Here is a 19,117-nt window from a genome sequence, read left to right on the forward strand (position 1 = left end):
ACTTTTGACCGGTATGTTATGTATTTTTAATATAGACTAGTTATAAAATAAGTGAAAATTGACATTATCGCATGGATTATGATAATAAAAAAAGGGGGAAATATTGTACTTTTCTCCATGGCTCAGGCTGCCAAGTGGACACAAGGCTGTTTGGCTCATCTTTCGTGAAGAGGAATAACTTTGCAGGTGTTTCTGATTAATAAACAATGCCATGCTGGTGGGTGGTAACATTCAAATGAAACACAGCCCTGAAATTAAACGTAGGATAAACAATTTGTACTTCATATCATAGGAAAAGACACTGCATTCACACGGATGTGGGCTGTTCGGATTTGTCACTTCAAGCCCAAATATATCATACTTTACTAAAACTATGACTTATTGGATTAAATTGTCGTGCAACATCATGGGTAAGCTCTGGCCATCTTCTTTCAGCTCGAAAAAGTGGATTTCTACTGGTGTGTAGGGCTGTTGCGGTGACCGTATTACCGCCACATGGCGGTCACGAGTCATGAAGGCAGTCAATAATAATAATAATAATAATAATAATAATGATAATTAGGCTTCTCCAAGCCCTGATGCTGCTGATGGTCATTAGTAGCCTACCAAACTTGCTAACTGCCTGGTACTCAGCACTTTATTGTCCCTCTAATCACTCTGACATCAATGCAAATGTGTTGAAAATCTAATCAAACACTTAATGAGAGCCCGTGAGCTCATGTTGCTCAACATTTCTATAGGCTATGCAATTGCACGAGAAAACAGAGTGATGGCCTCTATTAAAAAGAGGAGGATCCCATCAGCTTTCTATAGGCTAGGCCTACTATATTTATTTCTCAACTTTCCTAATATTAAGCCAATATTAAGCACATTGCTTATCTTTACAACAGGAGTATAGCCTACCTGGCTGGCATGAAAATGAACCACAGGAAAAGTGTCCTCCATTCACTATTGAAGTGCAGCGATTACATGTCTTTTTCCCCTGCCCCTGTTTCGAGACAGGTGAATGATAATGGTCCATTCTAAATCAAAACACATTTCACACATATATTATTTATTATATGTAAAGACAAGATTAAATCAAGAATAGTCTGATGGGTGATAATATTAACCTATCATTTGTGAATTATATATTATCACTTATGAATGATGCCCAGCTTAAGGCAAGAAACAATGCCTTTTTGTTGTGACTTTTTCTAATCATGGTCACACACCTCATGTAGCCTAACCCATAGGCCTATGTGTTTTGATAAGGTTTGTATCACAACTAAAGTGGCCAAATAGCTTCTTAAAATTAAGCACATTAAGTGGTGTAGAGCCTAACTGGCATACGTAAGCAGCGCGCAAATTTCAAGTTTGGGGAGATCATTTTCGCCATAAAAATGCACCTTTTATAATAAAAGCATTACATGCATAATTGCATTTGCGGTCACTTTTGATAATGGTGTTTTCCGCTAATGGAACATTCGTGCTTATAGCCTACTGCCGTGTGCACATTGCTGCACTTATAATGTGAAGAAATAGCCTAATAGTTTCTAAACATTTTAAGATAAACGTTCTGATCTGTTGCGTCTGCCTAATTTTTTTTTATGCTAGTGGTTGTATTAGTTTGGGATCTATCGCATCCCACAACTGTCCCAGACTATGGTTGGAATATTTATTTCTCGCACAGAATAGAATAGGTCAACTTTTGTACTATGAGGGATAGTAGATTTACATAGGCTAGTGCTTTTGCTGTTTGTTAGGCCTACTCATCTTGTTGGCTGACGAAAAGTAAATGTGGTCAGCTCTTCCAATATCTTCAATATGCACCTCGGAATTGGATAAGGACGCGCACAGTTGCGTCCCCGATGTCTGTCTTCACTTGTAGCCTGTGAGAAAGACCCGATCACATGATGGAGAGCCATGTGAGTGAGATGAGAGGTGCTTCGGAGCAGGCAGTCGAGGCATTATCAAGTGCTTCTTAAATGTTGAATGAGAGACTGATGAAGTGTGTACAGCCTGCACAAAAAACAAAGCAGAGCTCATGCCTTTTCAAGCAACTTTTTTCAAATCATCATTAGTCGCATCATGCAGCCTTACAATGTATTAAAAATCTTAACATATAGCCCAAGCCTAAACACAACTCAAGTTACATTAATAACTCTAAATTAAGCATATAGGAGTACCTATTTCTTTGTTAACTGCTCAACACAGAATAGCCTCATGTGCAAACTCCTTCAAATCGTTTGGAGAAAATATCCTTTCTATTTTATTCAGCTTTGTTCAGTTGTATTCTTCATACTATAAAATAATATAAAATAATGCCACGGAATTCTAAGCAAATCTTGTCTGCCAAATGAACTAGTGTAGCACACAGCCATAATGCATAGCTAGATCAGGACCTAACATAACGACAACTGAGTGTGCTATTCTTTTCTCCCGAAATAGACTAAATTTTCTTCATATCATGTTAGTTTAGACCTGTCTAAAATAAAGAATGGATTTATTGTGAAGGTGTAGGCTATATTACATGGACTTTTTCGACTTTTTAAAATGTAGATGTTCAGAAGGTCTGCATCAGTGGCTTGTAGGCTATGTGTGGAAGCTAGGAGATGCTAAATGTGCTCATGTTAATTAACGGTAAATTACCATATGACTGTCAGTTATTTGCTTGACAATCACCGACTGACGAAATTTCGTGACCGCCACAGCCCTACTGGTGTGGGCATTTTAATTATTTTCCATCTTTTTTTAGGACCATGTGACCACTGACCGCGAGATGAGCCTAGAATCCAAACGCAGAAAAGATGAAAATGGAACCAGTAAGTTATATCCCTGTACATAATACATACATTAAAGCATCAATATTCAATATGGATATTATCAATATTCATGGTTGGTTCTTCTTCCTCTTCTCTCCCAGATTCCTCCAACAAACACAGCAAGAGCGCCAGTCCCTCCTCAGACTCCCCGGTCTCTGCTGACAAAGAGAAGACCAAGAGGTCCAAGTCCTCCAGCAAGGAAAAGGGAGAGTCTGCTAAACCTGAGAGAAACTCTTCCGGGGGCAAGAAGGTAGGTAGTACTGCCCTGGTCCTGGAACCTAGCAGAACACAACACAGTGGGGCTCAGTAATTTCCCTCCCAGGTAGGGGCCATAGTCTCTCCTCATAGTTTTTTAGTTTTTGTTGCTGCTCAGTCAAAGCAGTTAAGCTTTAATGGTCTTGGCCCAGCCATGACATGAGTGGTGTGTTTTTGTACAGCTTCTCTGGCCCTTTTAAATAAGTAAAGGAACTGGGCTGCTGCTGCTGCAGATGAATAATTGAACCAGCACCAACATCACATATGTGCATATAGGAACTATTGGCCATATGTACTGTACATACATACAGTTTGTAGCCAACACATTGGTGGCCCAGGTGTACTCTGTGCCACTGGTGGCAGTAGTGATGTTTTGATTGGCATGTGTGTTTCCTGTCTACTGTTAAAGGAGTCGAGGCATGACAAAGAAAAACCTGACAAGAAGGAGAAGAGGGACAGCAGCGGCGGAAAGGAAGAGAAAAAACAATATCCTTAAATGTTCTGGGTAATGCTTCAGAACTGAAATTATGGAATTAATTAACTTCTGGAGCCCTAGTATTTGGTGTAATTATAATTGTATTAGCTTGAGTACTGTATATATTTTCATTTAATTTATTCAAGGCAACGACCAGTAGAAAATATTGTGTCTTTATAGAAACTGCTATTATCTCACAGGGACATGTTTATTACCCAACTACCTCGTGGTAGATGTTCTGTTGATCGTTGTAGTAGGTATCCAACAAGTGAAAATACTTTGACTGTTTATGAATTTTTTCCTTAATGGTGGTACTCATAAGTCCTCCGACAAGCACAGATAATGTGATCTAGGTCAGTCAGCGAAGGTAAGTAGTAATGGAATACTACACTGAACAAAAATATAAACCCAACATGCAACAATTAAAAATATTTTACTGAGTTACAGTTCATATGAGGAAATCAGTCAATTGAAATAAATTCATTAGGCCCTAATCTATGGATTTCACATTAATGGGAATACAGATATGAATCTGTTGGTCACAGATACCTTAAAAAAATCTGATCAGAAGACCATTTAGAGTCTGGTGTGACCACCATTTGCCTCATGCAGTGGGACATCTCCTTCGCATAGAGTTGATCAGGCTGTTGATTGTGACCTGTGGAGTGTTGTCCCACTCCTCTTCAATGGCTGTGCGAAGTTGCTGGATTTTGGCAGGAACTGGAACACGCTGTCGTACACATCGATCCAGAGCATCCCAAACATGCTCAATGGGTGACATGTCTGAGTCTGCAGGCCATGGAAGAACTGGGACATTTTCAGCTTCCAGGAATTGTGTACAGAACCTTGCGACATGGAGCCGTGCATTATCATGCTGAAACATGAGGTGATGGTGGCGGATGAATGGCACAACAATGGGCCTCAGGATCTCGTCACGGTATCTCTGTGCATTCAAACCGCTCGCCCACACAACGCCATCTGCCAGGTACAGTTGAAACCGGGATTCATCTGTGAAGAGCACACTTCTCTAGCATAAAGTGGTCATCGAAGGTGAGCATTTGCCAACTGAAGTGGGTTACGACGCAGAACTGTAGTCCGGTCAAGACCCTGGTGAGGATGACGAGCACGCTGAGATGGTTCTTCGGTTGTGCAAACCCACAGTTTCATCAGCTGTCCGGTGGCTGGTCTCAGACGATCCCGCAGATGAAGAAGCCGGATGTGGAGGTCCTGGGCTGGCGTGGTTTCACGTGGTCTGCGATTGTGAGTCCAGCTGGATGTACTGCCAAATTCTCTAAAATTACGTTGGAGGTGGCTTATGGTAGGGAAGTTAACATTAAATTCTCTGGCAACAGCTCTGGTGGACATTCCTGTAGCCAGCATGCCAATTGCACACTCCCTCAAACTTGAGATATCTGTGGCATTGTGTTGTGTGACAAAACTGCGCATTTTATAGTGTAATGATCATTGTGTTTAATCAGCTTCTTGAAATACCACACTTGTCAGATGGGTGGATTATCTTGGCAAAGGAGAAATACTAATTAACAAGGATGTAAACAAATTTGTGCGTATGGAACATTTCTGGGATCTTTTATTTCAGCTCATGAAACATGGGACCAACACTTTACATGTTGCGTTTATATTTTTGTTCAGTGTATATATGAGAAATTAATTTACATCATCCCAATTTAACATTATTACCTTTGACTTTCAAATGTTTGTGTGATTTGGTCAGTGTCTAAAACATATCTTATTTCTTCCCCTCCTTCCTCACCCTCCCCATCTGTGGGCTGCAGCAGACCTGGAGAAGCCGTGCTTCTAACCCAGACAGTCAGTCACCCTCCCTCATCCTGTACCACGTTGTTAACTAGTGCTCTATTTTCTCTGCCTTGTTCATTCTGAGAAGAGGCCGCATCTCAAATGTTACTCTTATTTCTGCCTGTGTTGTTTCTGTTGTAACTGCCCGCAAGTGATGTTAGTTGTAGTGTTTGGAACTTGCAGATCTATTCTTCTTGTTTTCATTTCAGTGTGTTTCAGTAACCAGCTGGAACCAGCTTTTTTTTTTTACTTTTGAATATTGGCACAATGTGCTATTCAAATCACGAAATGATATTCTACTCAGAAAGAAAACTGGTAACTGTATTAAATGCTCTCTTGAAATCATCAGGTCATACATTCGATAATCACAAATGCTTGATGAAAAAATTAACATGTTTTATGTTGTCAGGCTCCTCCCCTCTGGCTTGTTTTATTAGCATTAATAGACACTCTCCATATTTGCATTAGCCTCATTTAGAGTTACATGTCTATTTATTTATCCTCCTTTTAATCCAAGCAAGTCTTTAGGCATAGATTGAGTTAAATGATACAAATGACCAGTTTGTATATTATGTGTACAATAATAAAGAAGGTAACATGTAAGTCATGTCATATCTGTTATGTTTATTTTTCAATGTCCCCTTGCTATGTCCATTATGCGATTGTGTGTTATCAGGTTTTTAAATAATTTGTAAAAGGACAGTTACTCCTTGAAGCAAATAAAATAATTGTAAAAATGTCAAAGCTTTGTACTCCAAATACAAATGTTTCAGAAACAACTTTTTGGAGTTTTTATCTGCTGTATTCGACAAGTGTATGCTTTTTTTAAACTAATAAATGATAGTTTTCCTAGTGAGCCATTCGTGTTTGATGTCCTCTTCTTTTTACTTTTAGGGTTATGTGCCATCCCACTTCACTTCTTACAGTGAAGCTGACGTAACAGACTGTTCAGTGGGTCAGCTGCTGATATGCTACAGTTCTTTAGTCAAGTATTTACTCAAAAGTTTTGCCTTCTACATTGACACAACTCTAGACTTCCTCTAAGTTAGAACGTTTCAAGGTCCCACACTGAAATGGTTCACAGAGAAAGCTCTAAACCTTGCATTGCTTGATGTGAAGCCTTGCACAAAGATACATCTCCAGTGTTCAGCAGTGCTATACAGCCTTATAGGGAATGCTGTTAGTTTATTTTCTGATACGTACAGAAAGCTCTTAAATACATTACAAATGTATTAGTCTAGTGTTCAGACAAGGCTCCCAGTGTTGTTGATACTTTACAGTGGATACATTCTCTTGTTCCTCTTTGCCTCAGTGTTTTAGCTTGATCGTAAATCATACATGAGTTCATTGGCTTTACATCATTTATCACACAAAAGCCCCAGACCAAGTCCTGTCCAGTCTGGCAATCCTGCTAGTTTATACCTGGCTAGCAAGGCACTCTGCTGCTATTCCTCTACACTGGAAACACCCCTCTCTCATATCCTCTTTGCAATATAGTGCATTGTCATAAAAAAATTGGCACGGTATGATCACTGGAGATATGAGGATGATGAAATATATTGTTCCTGTATGACAAAGAATACCATTCAATATCTTAAGAATATTCCAAAATAACCAATTTTAAATCCATTTTTATTTACAAAATGTAATAAAATTCTTTGTACAGGACCTCACTAACGAGGTTCAGTATGTCCACACATGCAGTTCTTGTTATCACTACGCAGCTTGGCAATTTTCTCATTGCTGAGGTGCAGTTACAAATAAAAGAAAGACAAAAAGGATCAAATGAGTTATAAAGTTGATTGTTTGCTATCGTCCTAGGGTCTGCTTTAGGTTGCAGTTTGGTAAAGCGATCACCAATTTCGCATGCATTTTACTTGGGGAAAAATTATGAGAAGCCTTCATTAATAAAATCAACTAAACAAATATACGTTTCTTAACATTTATGGTTCTCCGTGGTTCATAAAGAATTATCATATTCATCATCAGTTTCGTCTTGGTATGTCTTCAAAGTGTAGTGGATCACAGTTTTTGCAGAAAAACATAAAAACACAGAAATACTCTTGTATATTCTTCTAATCTCTCTCTCCACTCTCATTGCTCATCATTCACTACATAACTCAATCTCAACAGAAAACAAACGGGTACAAAGAAAGTCATGTAAATTACAACCAGATATAGTGTGCTATTATTTATCCAAAATGTTAAGATAATAGAAAGCTTACTCTTTAAAGATACCATTGGATTGCATTGCAATAAGACTTACATTTATCAACCTTTTTCCATTTTAATGTGTAAGAAATGTAGCAGTTTTTGATTAAGATGAGGACTTAAACCTTTTATATATTGTAAAAAGGGGTGTACTGTTTATAACAAACACCTATTATGCTCAGTAGGCCTATACTGTAAATATGCAAGTGTTCTCTACAACGGTTTGTCCTCTGTTCAATCAAAAACCTCAATAACAATATGGCACCATATGTGTTTTAAAAACTGATCACATCTTCATAAAAACTGTTTTCAATTGAACATTTTTGGCAGTAGTGACAAGTGTGGCCCAAATTAAATATAACATTTATTTTAACCAGTCATGTTACGCTGCTACCATGATGATAAAATGGCAGCTTGTCCATCAGGCGATCAGAGAAAATTGACAGCGCCTAAGACATTTAGAATAACCAATGGTTTCAAATTATGCAAAAATTGTAAATACAAAATGAGGGTACAATATTGTCATTTTCTATTGATCCTGTCCTATTGATTGAAGTTTGTCTTAGATTATTATATGACATTGAACATAATTGAATAGTAAAATAGGCAGATGACTAGTACGTTAAATAAAACACATTTTTTAAATAAACGTTTTACCACTAAAATATGCCTTTTAAAGGATTGAAATGACTTAAAATGTCCTCTGGGATGAGTTTCTTAATGGCAAGTAACGGCATTTTTTTCTTCAAAATAATTCTACAAAAACTTTCCCACGTATAGATTACAATAGTATCAATGTTTTCTTTCCTCCCCTATATTATTGTGTGATTCTTGTATTTTCAAGTGAACCAAAATTGAGTTGCATTGCTGTGACGCTGAATGCTCCATAAGGCACTAAGAGAGGCAAGTCCCATATTTCAAGAAGCAAGTCCTATTGTGTCACCGTCGTTGATTATCGTGCCAGGTTTGGCAACCCAAGATGGGCATTTGTTGACTGTGGGTTTGGGTCCAAGCTGATGACCATGTCTTTCGCCTCGCCTCCAGGGTGCCAGCCATAGTGGGTTGTATTCTTCCAGACTGACTACCTTCCTCCAGAGAAACCAGCGGAAGGGACAGACTTCAGATCTGTAAAACCGGAATGGGATTTCAACAGATTTTTTTGTGTCACCATAAAATGTTATATTTTTCAGTAATAGGGGAACCTACATAAAAATATAGAGTATTTGGGCCCCTTGAAGGCTAATTTCAACAGCATTCAAAATGAGTATTTGTAGCCTATCCTCAACAACTACTATACAATACATGCATTTCTCATGTTGAAAACATTATCAGCTTATCATAACATTGTGTTGAAATGGCATACAGTTACAGGGTGACATTCATTCAGAGACACTTAGTGCCCAAGACAACTGGGACAAAATGTTGGAGACACATACCCCCTAGATTTTAACACTCTCTGTTCCATACACATTATAGCCTTCTCGGTACGTGGCAAAATTCTGGGTGTTTGCCGGAGGAGCTGGTTTAAAGTTTTGGGCATTCTTAGCCAGTTTCAGTCTTTTGGTTTCTGCCCGTGACTTATAACAGAACTCTATCAAAGCCACAGTCATAGCAAGCCCTAGCCCTCCAACCAGAATATAGAAGACTCCCGCCACATTGCTCAGGCTTAGAGCACTTGTCTTGTCCTGGGGAAGGTAAAGAACAATGTTAAGACTTTTCTACAGACATTGTGGTTGTGACCTGATCAAACAAGACAGGCAAAATCTCCCCAAGAGGCTTCTGACTCAAATCCAGCTCTAATGTAGACGACGCCCCCACTATTAGGCTGTGTTTACACAGGCAGCCCAATTCTGATCTTTTCACTAATTGGCCTTTTGAACAATCAGATCAGCTCTGAAAAATATCTAACGTGAAAAAATCTGATGTGATTGGTCAAAAAAATATAAGAATTGGGCTGCCTGTGTAAACGCAGCCTAGTAATGTAATGGATTACCCTAACAACTCTTTATGGTTCTATCAACTGTGTAGGCAGTGAATCCCATGGAGACATGCCTACTGTGGGGTAGTATTGAGGTAAACGGCAGAGGCTGACCTGCTGAATGACTTCGCTACAACAGTGGAAAGCTGGGAGCAGCTTGGGACTGTCTGGTAGGTCAGTCAACCCTCAACAATAGCAGGAGGTGGTTCAACTCTGCAGGTAGTTTATAACAAAGCTGGATTGGTGAATGTCGAGAAAAAGGTTTATTCTACCCTGCTCTGTAGCTCGTTTACGAGGCCACCCTAAAGGAAGGTGGTCAATGTCGTACAGGTCAAAAAATTGTTGATAGGCCCTGACTTCACTATGATATTGTAGTTCTTCAAATGTACCATTATCTGACTGTATCTCACAATTTAAATCAAAGTGGCAAGCTGTAGGAATTGTGAATTGAACCATTTTTCTGCTACTAACATCCGAACTTGGATATTGAAATTCATTTATAAGAGTTTTACCATTTGCATTTTAACCCTATGAGTGTGTCCTTTAAAGTGTGCTTTGTAGACTATAATAGTGGAGCCCTGACTTTGGCTACAGGGCCTGTGTCCTGTCCTCTGACTATCTCAGAGGGTTAAATAACTGGTTTATATTAGATCCTTTAACTTCATGACGTGTGCAAACAAAATGTCCTTATTGTGGCATTCCACAGTTCAAACATGACCTTCAGATTCCATCTGATCACTGTATGACCAGCTGGGGTTTGAAAGTTAGTTTGGAGTTTGTCAGAGTAAGGAAGCTTGAAGTCACACTGCATAATGTTAATAGATTCAATATACTCAATTAGCACACAAATAAGTAAGGACACTAATAAACAATATTTCAATAAAAGTTTGGTCAACAAAACAGCAGCAAAATGGTTACAATTCAATGGTTGTAATTTTTCTATGTTAAGTATGAATACAAATGTAATTTTACATTTTTCCAAGGCATGCTGCACCTTTTCAACTATCAATACATACTGTATGTCTAAGCTGTGTGATGAGATCTTAGGAATTATCATTATCATAATAGTAATGTAAACACTAATAATGTGGACAGTATTGTGGATAATGAAGTATGTGTAAGGCAAACTATGGGATGGATATTGTTTAGACTGTTTTCACTTAGACTGTGTTGCATTCTATGGAAACGAAAACGAAAACAAAACAATCGAAAAAAAATATATATGTTTTTGAAAATGTATGGTATTTAAGTATTTGCATATGAACAGTTAAGTCAAAATGCAATTTGCAATCAGTATAAAAAGACCTGCAGCGACTGACCTTACTTCCAGAGTCCTTGGTTCCACATTCACCCTTATCGTACCACCATTTGTTTTTCAGCTTGTCTAAGATGCCTTGTTCACTGAGTTTCAATACGGCAAGGTTTACAGGAGTTCTTCACATGGGAAATAACATAAATAACATTATATTATGTTATTTTATGTTATTCAAGCTTTAAACTACTTCATACTTTACAAAGCGATAGAGCAGGGTCCTGGCCAACACAACACAGAGAGCAGGCAAAACTAACTGTTACCTTTCATACACCAGGACTAACCCCTACCGTGCCAGACCCTACCCGTATCGCTTTGAGTAATCGGCACACACTGTTCAAAAAAGAAAAGATTGAAACTAGCAGAATGAGTAGCTACTGTTATATAGTTATATACATACATAAAAGAAGAGGTGCAATTGTTATGGGCACATGTAGCTTTTTTAGCAAGGTGGATCTAACAGGAACCCTTTCTTGACTAACAGGCACACAAAAACCAGCAGTCCGATTTTGTTCTAGCTGACGGCAGCCAACGCCTCACAAAATACAGCCCTTCACTGCATATGCATCCCCACAGCCACCTATAAATCCTGCTCAGAATAGGCTTACATAGGCCTATACTGTGCAAATAAAATCAATCACATGTAATGTTGAGAGCTACAAGAGAGTGGTAGATATTCTAAATTGGAGTAATATCGCCAATCTGGTTTTCTATCATATCAATATATTGATTCTATGTAGGTCTGTGGCTGCATGATTAGTATTATATAGCTACGTTTTCAACTTCTACCTGCAATGAGATCAATGAAATCTACAGGTAGATTTGACTGACTGAGAAATGAAAAGCCAAACAGTTTCTAATTAGTTCTCAAGTAGGGCGTTATGCTTGTAAGACATTATGCTATCTACATGACTGCTAGATTTCTGTGTTTATTTTCTTTCTGAAAAATGATCTGGGTTTGTAATTTAACTTCATTAAATATATTGTATTCACCACTGTAGTCTTCTTCATGCATAATATCTAATATTTACATAAAATATGAGTGTAGAGAATGTGAGGTTATTTGATCTTATCTGGTTATACGGCTTATTTTCACAGCAATTCAGACAAATACTTTGACAACCTTTATGGTTCGCTACTAGTCTCAGAAAATAACTATGTTAATAAGGATGAGGTTAGTTTTAGCAGCTTTGGACAATTAGTACTGTCTCCTGCTCATACTGAGCTGTTGCTATGGACATGGCAAGTTACATCGGTCAAGGTTCCAGTACTGGTATCAGTATGGGCGTAACAGCAGGACAAACTGGGTGCGCTGACTTCTGTTTCCCTACCAAGTCCCCAAGCAGGAAGCTTCCCTGGCAATGGCATGGCTATTTGGTCTGGAACCCATTTTGTAGAGTATAGCAATGACAGACATAGGGAATAACAGTGTTATAACAGTACCATAACATAACAGTGTTATTAATGTATGATGTAGTCATGGAGCCAAAGATGAAAACAGGCGATGAGTTAGTTCCCTCTTGCATGACCCGTATCCAGGGCTGGCGGGGGAGTCCTATGAGGGCATGCAGACACAGGAAGTGACCCACAACAGGAATGACACAGCAACTGAGAGGTCAGCTGACTGAGAGAGCTGACTGGCTAACAGCGAGATAGAGGACTGTCCTCTGCTAGCTAACGTGTCACAGAGGGTCTGTCTGTCCAGTAGCAGAGGGGCTGACACAATAATGACACATGCTGATGTGCGTGCTGTACTGAGCATGCCTCTCAGATGGCTATGACCTTGCGCCTGTGATTTCTGCTGGCTGCTAGGTAGACATGCTGGGGCCCATCCAGTCTTGATCCAGTCCAACAACAAGGAGGAGCAAAGTAAAAAAGTGTTCAGTTCTTTTTTGAGAGTATAACATCAGTGTCTGTGGTGGGGGAGGTCTATGGACTATTTCACTGTTACCAAGTATGATTCAGGAGTGCTGATCATATGTGTAGTCTGCACTGCAGTTTAGGTGCAGCTTGTGATAGGTTGAGGTGACAAAACAACAACTGGAAAACAATACAAACAGAACACTCCCAAAACATACACAAAGACAAAACTATACAATTAACAAACACAGTATGAACAGTTCATGCAAAATATCAAATAATGTCAAAACAAAACATGAGGACAAAAGATGCACAACTTAGAAAACATGACACACAGAAGAAACATGATTTACCCATGGAGGTGTAAATGATGTCTTTACACCACCTGATTCTCATACATCCAAATATATTTATCACAAATAGTTACTAGTTCCAGTTCTTAACCTGCTGTATTAACTTTTCTTGAGTATATGTCTGTACTAACATGAGGGATATTTTTTATTTTTAATGTAGCCTACTTTCATTTGTGAGCTAATTCCCCTTGGTATTTGTGGTACTGTATAATTAGTGTCATTTGCCAATGTCAGATTGAGCTATATTTATAGTGTTTTTAGAAGCTGTGTGTCTAGAATATATTGGGTTTCACTCTCTCAGTGGTTATTACATACAATATATTTGAAGCACATTGTTAAAGTACCAACACATGCATTTTTAGGAATAAAAGAATAAACCAGAAATGTGTCAGGTGCGATATCATAACATGGCTGAGTCTACCCTCTCTCTACCAAGGATTCAAGGCAGATTGCTTGCAGGACGAGGCAGCTGCTTTGTGTTGCTCTTCTGATAGTATTCATGTCCTGCTTACGCTCAGGAATGAATGACTAGAGTCAACAACATCAAAGTCAGTCTGCCTGGTCTTCTACAATGTGCCAAGTGTACTGTGGTTATGGGGCAAGCAGAAGAGTAGAGACAGATACGGATCCACAGTCGGGCTGTCGCTGTGCCTTCGTGTTCTGAAACACAAGATCAGGTCATATTTTCCACCCTCTTGCAGCGTTTCATTGGTCGGGGCCGGCCATGGGTAGGTAGACTTTGACTGGTCTTGGAGACTAAGACCAATCAAAGGAATCTGTCAGGGTGACAAGCTAACACTGGTTTACAGTGATGTTATTGGTATCAGACAAAAGTTTGGACCATTTGGTGTCACTTTGTCATTAGAATTCTCACGTTTGCCTGCAATGCTTAGTCCCCTCAAGACTACGCTGTTCGCCTCGCCTGCCCTAGCACCCAAGGTTGAGGCAGTTTGGAGAGTGCTACCGTACACCTCAGTGCTAGGGTTCATGGACACTGCCAAGTTATTCTCTTCATCAATACTTAACTCAACATACATTGCAACAAATCATTCATCCACTTTCAGTGAAAATTGAAAGTGAAAGTACGTCTAAGTGAAAATGAGCATTATAATTCTACCATGTTTGCCCTGTGGATATAAAAAGCAGAGGAAATGTACAATCACCCCTTCTGTACATTCTGCCCTTGACAACCACAGGGCAAAGACCTAAACTAAAAAGCCTCTGGAGAAATTCAAGAAATATCTCACAGTACAGCCCTGCTGTAGAACAGAACACTAACTTCCCAAAAGAGGTCTCACAGTATGCTATCTTACCAAAGATGTACTTAACTACCATTAGGAATAATAATCAGCTTCAACTCCTCCTCTCTTCTTCTGTACGCGTGCAGTAAAATAATACATCATCTTTTTCTCAGAAATATCTTAATTGTTACTGGTCTTTTTCGTCCATTAGCCAAGTAAAGGGTTCCCAGTTTGATCTCAGTTGCACGATAAAATAGAAAAAGCCACACAGTTTTCTGTTACAGGGCCATAGTGGGCTGTGGTTGGGGCCTATAGGTTACAGTAGTGATATAACAGCCTTGCCGATTACTCTACTCTATGATACCCGATTTTGGTGACATTGAGGCTGACCTTGGAGTCACCTCCCCCGCTGCCGCACTCTCCCTTGTCGTACCACCATTTGTTTTTCAATTTGTCCAAGAGGCCTTGCTCATTCAGTTTTAACACTGCCAGGTTAACAGCATTTCTTGAAACGATAAAACATAACTTGTAAGAAAATGAACAGGTCCGTGAGAAATCTAATACTATAATATTAGTCAATTGTAATAATAGTAATAATATCAAATGATTCATAAGGGGGAGCACGAAAAGGACAAATCGGTAAAGAATTTCACCGGTGTGGAGAGGTAAGAAGCGTTTTACAGCAAAGAAAGTGTTAAATATTAGAGTGGTGGTATGGAGGGTTACATTGCTCAGAACTGAAGTGTGGGGGATGGGACACTGTCATTGAGAATAGAAGTATAACGACAACATTCAGCATGCACATTAACATTCATCATAAGTGACAGTGCAGCTTTTAGCAAGTTAAGTTAAAGAAACACATTGAACTGTTAAATTAGAAGCAATACAGAACTGCCAGAGAGGGACACCACAGAGAACAGAGGGAGGAAAGATTGAGGGGAAGAGAAAAACAAACGACAGGGGTGGGTGGGGGGGCATATCAACATACAAATGGATTTAGTAAATATGTCTAATAAACCAAGAGTACTTTCCCTTTAAAGAGAAAGAAAAAGACAGCAACACAGACAGAAACAAACCATAGAAATAGAAAGAACATGACAGAAATCGCTTTACGTCTAGACGAGGGTTAAAGAAACACCTACAGATGTCGGATCTTAATTTGACCAGTTTCGTCGTAGGAGGAAAATAATCCTGCAGCAGGAGGATTTGAATATCTGAATAAATATTTAGAATCGCCACCAGGGGGCTGCTGGAAGCAGTGTTTGTAGACAATGCAGGACCATACTTACATTGTAGGCTACCTTCTCTAGTCTATGTGTGGATTATAATAAATTGACATATTTGTAGGGGGTAGATGTATTTTTCGTTAGGGAAAATCTGTTTTTCTTTGTGCTTGTTAAAGCATTGTGACCTGCCCATAGTGCAGTGGTCTAAGTAACTCGCTCCGCCTGCGAGTTTCAATACACTCTAAATTCACCCACACAACTGATCTCAATTGCAACCATTATTGGTCACCTCATTATTACTCCCTAAAAGATGATGACGGTGTTACCTAGTCCTGCTTGTGTAGCGGACATGAGTCGGTCATGGTCACGTGATGTGGTAGCCCCACCTGTGAACTTCAAAACCAGTGTCTGCCCTCGGCCCAAGAGTCTAAAACGGTCTAAGATGTTGGTTACTCCTGTGGGAGACCTTGGTTCATATCCCACGTGTTACACTTGCAACCAAAGTCTTTCAAGGTATCGCCCTCTGGTTGGTGTTGTCATTGGAACAACTTAGCCCTTTTTGAACAGACTAAGGGCGATTGACAAGCACTCCATACAATAGAAACATTTTTTTCCTCCTTTACTACGCAAATCTACTGTGGCAATTTACCCAACACTTTGTATGAATGGAAACTAATGTTGGTGTAGCCTACTGTTATTATTTTATTTGCTTCCTACTTGTGTTATCCAAAAGTGTCTGTTATGGTCATTTCTTATCAAGATCGGGGCTAGAATATCCCTGGACTGTCCATATTTGAAATGTGTAATTTAAATCAGGTAAATCGGGGGGATTGAGTTGTTTGTGCCAGAAAGGCGATGGCCGACATGGTAGGCCTATATGTGGGCCCCGAAGGCAGCGGCCCTAACCACTAGACCACCCCAGGCCACGATTAACTCAATTTTGACAGTTCATTCGTAACCTTAGGATACACTTGACACTTCTATGTCGTAGCCTATTGGAGACCAATATCTATCTTGTGTTATTAAGCTATATAAAAACGACGGTTGTAGATGTGAATGGCTGAATTTCAGATACATTTATGTACATTTAAATGTTGCAGTAATAGGACCGGGGCCTAGCGAGCGATAACATTATTTTGATAGAAAGCCCTGATCCCAATGACTTGACTGCCCCTGCAAGGAGAGAAAGATTATTATTATTTTCAGGGATTCACAAGGCTCATTTGAATTTCCTGATGCAGCAGGAAAATTCTATGCGACAAAAGAGTGATCAAGTTAAGATCCGACATCCGTAATAAATACCTTTTACTTCCTGATGAACCTCAAAAAAGAAAAAGTAAGGAATGAGGAAGAAGAGAAATGGGACAACACGAGACATCAGGGTAGGTGGAATACTATAACAACATGGAGAATATTGTTATATTATCCCACCCACCTTAATGCTGAGCCTTTAGGTGTGGCCACACCGTATCCCTTAGAGTCGAGGTTGCCGCCAACTTTCATGGTGTCACAAGGTTTCCGCTGCTCAATGTACTCATTCATAGTGGATTCAAGAAGAAAGGCGAATTTGCCTTTCGACTTTCGCACTCGGGCAACCCCTTCTGGTGTGGTCTTGGCGAACACTGACGGTTCAGCCGATTTCATGTAAGACCACATTTTTTCATAAACTGCTATTTTGGAGCGCTGCATTTGGGGAGAGAGGGAGAGAGAAGACAAAAACAGGTTAGTGGTGTATTTAAAAAATGTAGACCATAGCATTCAGTGCTTAAATAACACACTTAAAACACACACATACACCTTCATATACAGTGTACATCTTTGCCATGAGTCATTAGAGTGCTGTGCTCCCAGAGAGCTGAGTAAAGGAGTTGTTGTAGTGGGCCTGTTGCCAACAGCAGATCTGAGATCTGACAAGCTGGCAGCACACTACAAACAAAACTGCAGGGCCATGTTTCTCCTCAGCATTCATCGACAGGACGACCACTTGACTGACCACCTGCTCCCTTTCAACATCCCCCCTTCACCCCATGAGGTCACAAGACAGGAAGTGAGTCAGTGTGCCGTTTGACTTTGGGGTTCTGGAGGTGTCACCTGGATGGAACAGTGGGGCTGCTGCCACCTGGAGCAGCAAGATGATGTGCTGATAGGAAAACAGAGCCATGCCCTGCCCTGCCCTGGTCTGCCTCCTGCCCTGCCCAGACTGACTCACACCCAGGGAGCTGCGTCTAAAAATGGCCTCTGAGTGGCTGGCTAAACTAGGTTAATGTGACCTTCCGCCGAGTGACCGACTGAGTGGGGAAAACACTGACTGCCTGGGAGGAAACTTTGCGATGGAAGTTTTCACGATCAAAAAAGTAATGCGTATAAATAGCCTATTCATGGATTCAATTAGCAAGTGAATGCTTAATGTGACAAAACAGAGTCAACTTGCCAATTATATCTATGGCTATTGCCCAGGGCTCCAAATAACATCATATAATGTTGATAAATAGATTATACTATTTGATCTGAGAAGGTCCATTTCTGGTCATATCTTTTTCACTTTTTAATGAACAATGGGCTCACCATTATTAGCTGAATCAAGCTAAATCTAACATTACATATCAAATTACAGTATGGCTTGGCTACTGTGGACCATTGTGAATTGTAGTGTGAAATGTATGACTGTACTAACCAGATAAACAAATTGATCACATACAGCCAGCCGCCCGCCCACCCACCCACACACACACATATCCACACCCACCCACACACACACACACACACACACACACACACACACACACACACACACACACACACACACACACACACACACACACACACACACACACACACACACAGACTAAGAAGGGCAAAATTAGCATAAAGCATCTCTCACCTAATTCCTCTCTAATCCATATTGATTGTGCATTAAGCACCAGTTCTGGTGTGCTCTCCAAAATCAGTCTACAGACCCAGCAGGAGCTCTGAGGGGGGAAAAGTTTCCAAAGTTCCTGCTGGCTATTGACTGACTAATTAAGCTTTGGGGATATAATTAGCTGGACGTTCAGCTGTTTCTTCTATCAGGTGGTGGCACACCAGCGCAAACATAACAGACACTTTCTCATATTACTCTGAATTCAGTAAATCCTCATAGAACGTGTCAACCGGTTTAACAGAGGTGGCTGTATACAGAAAACCCAATGTCACTTCATTTCATGAGGAGTTAGCAGAATATGAATATATTACATGACTCTGACTGTCATAATTATGACACAAGTGCTGACAGAGTGCTGTGGGTCTGGGGAGGTGACAGCACCGTGACAGCTGATTTGGGATCCTAATAGTCTACAGAACCCCTAACGGCCTGAGACCCTCTTCACTGCTCCTCTGCTCTTTATTGGGAGGGATGAGCTTGACTCCTAATAAACTTGATGATTCCATCTTTGGACTGTAATGTAAACTATAAATAGGGCTGTTGAACATAATGAACACCTTGAACATAATGGCACTGTATCCTGTAGAGATGGCTGGTGTTCTCAGAACAACTGATATGTCAGGGGGTAGCATCAGATCAGGGGGTATTCAATAAATGAGCCAAATAT

General features: G+C 39.9%; 2 protein-coding genes across 3 annotated transcripts in view; one reads left to right on the forward strand and one right to left on the reverse strand.

The window, feature by feature from the left end:
- The window catches only part of LOC121579995 (THO complex subunit 2), a 57,263-nt gene extending 51,058 nt beyond the window's left edge, over nt 1-6,205 (forward strand). Inside the window, exons 35-39 of one of the 2 annotated variants that reach the window (XM_041895049.2) lie at nt 2,738-2,804; nt 2,906-3,054; nt 3,469-3,545; nt 3,850-3,901; nt 5,328-6,205. In XM_041895049.2, the coding sequence (XP_041750983.2) occupies nt 2,738-2,804; nt 2,906-3,054; nt 3,469-3,545; nt 3,850-3,877 (321 nt within the window). In that variant the 3' untranslated portion in view covers nt 3,878-3,901; nt 5,328-6,205. The remainder of the gene's footprint in view (nt 1-2,737; nt 2,805-2,905; nt 3,055-3,468; nt 3,546-3,849; nt 3,902-5,327) is intronic. The other variant, XM_041895050.2, reaches the window with a different exon arrangement.
- A 757-nt stretch (nt 6,206-6,962) lies between these two features.
- LOC121579996 (glutamate receptor 3) overlaps nt 6,963-19,117 on the reverse strand; it is a gene marked incomplete at its 5' end in the record, with an annotated part of 34,192 nt that continues 22,037 nt past the window's right edge. Inside the window, 4 exons of the mRNA XM_041895052.2 lie at nt 6,963-8,685; nt 8,997-9,245; nt 10,858-10,972; nt 16,966-17,213. Of these exons, the coding sequence (XP_041750986.2) occupies nt 9,000-9,245; nt 10,858-10,972; nt 16,966-17,213 (609 nt within the window). The remainder of the gene's footprint in view (nt 8,686-8,996; nt 9,246-10,857; nt 10,973-16,965; nt 17,214-19,117) is intronic.

This window comes from Coregonus clupeaformis, chromosome 13 (genome assembly GCF_020615455.1).
Source record: "Coregonus clupeaformis isolate EN_2021a chromosome 13, ASM2061545v1, whole genome shotgun sequence".
NCBI classification, from domain to species: Eukaryota; Metazoa; Chordata; class Actinopteri; order Salmoniformes; family Salmonidae; genus Coregonus; species Coregonus clupeaformis.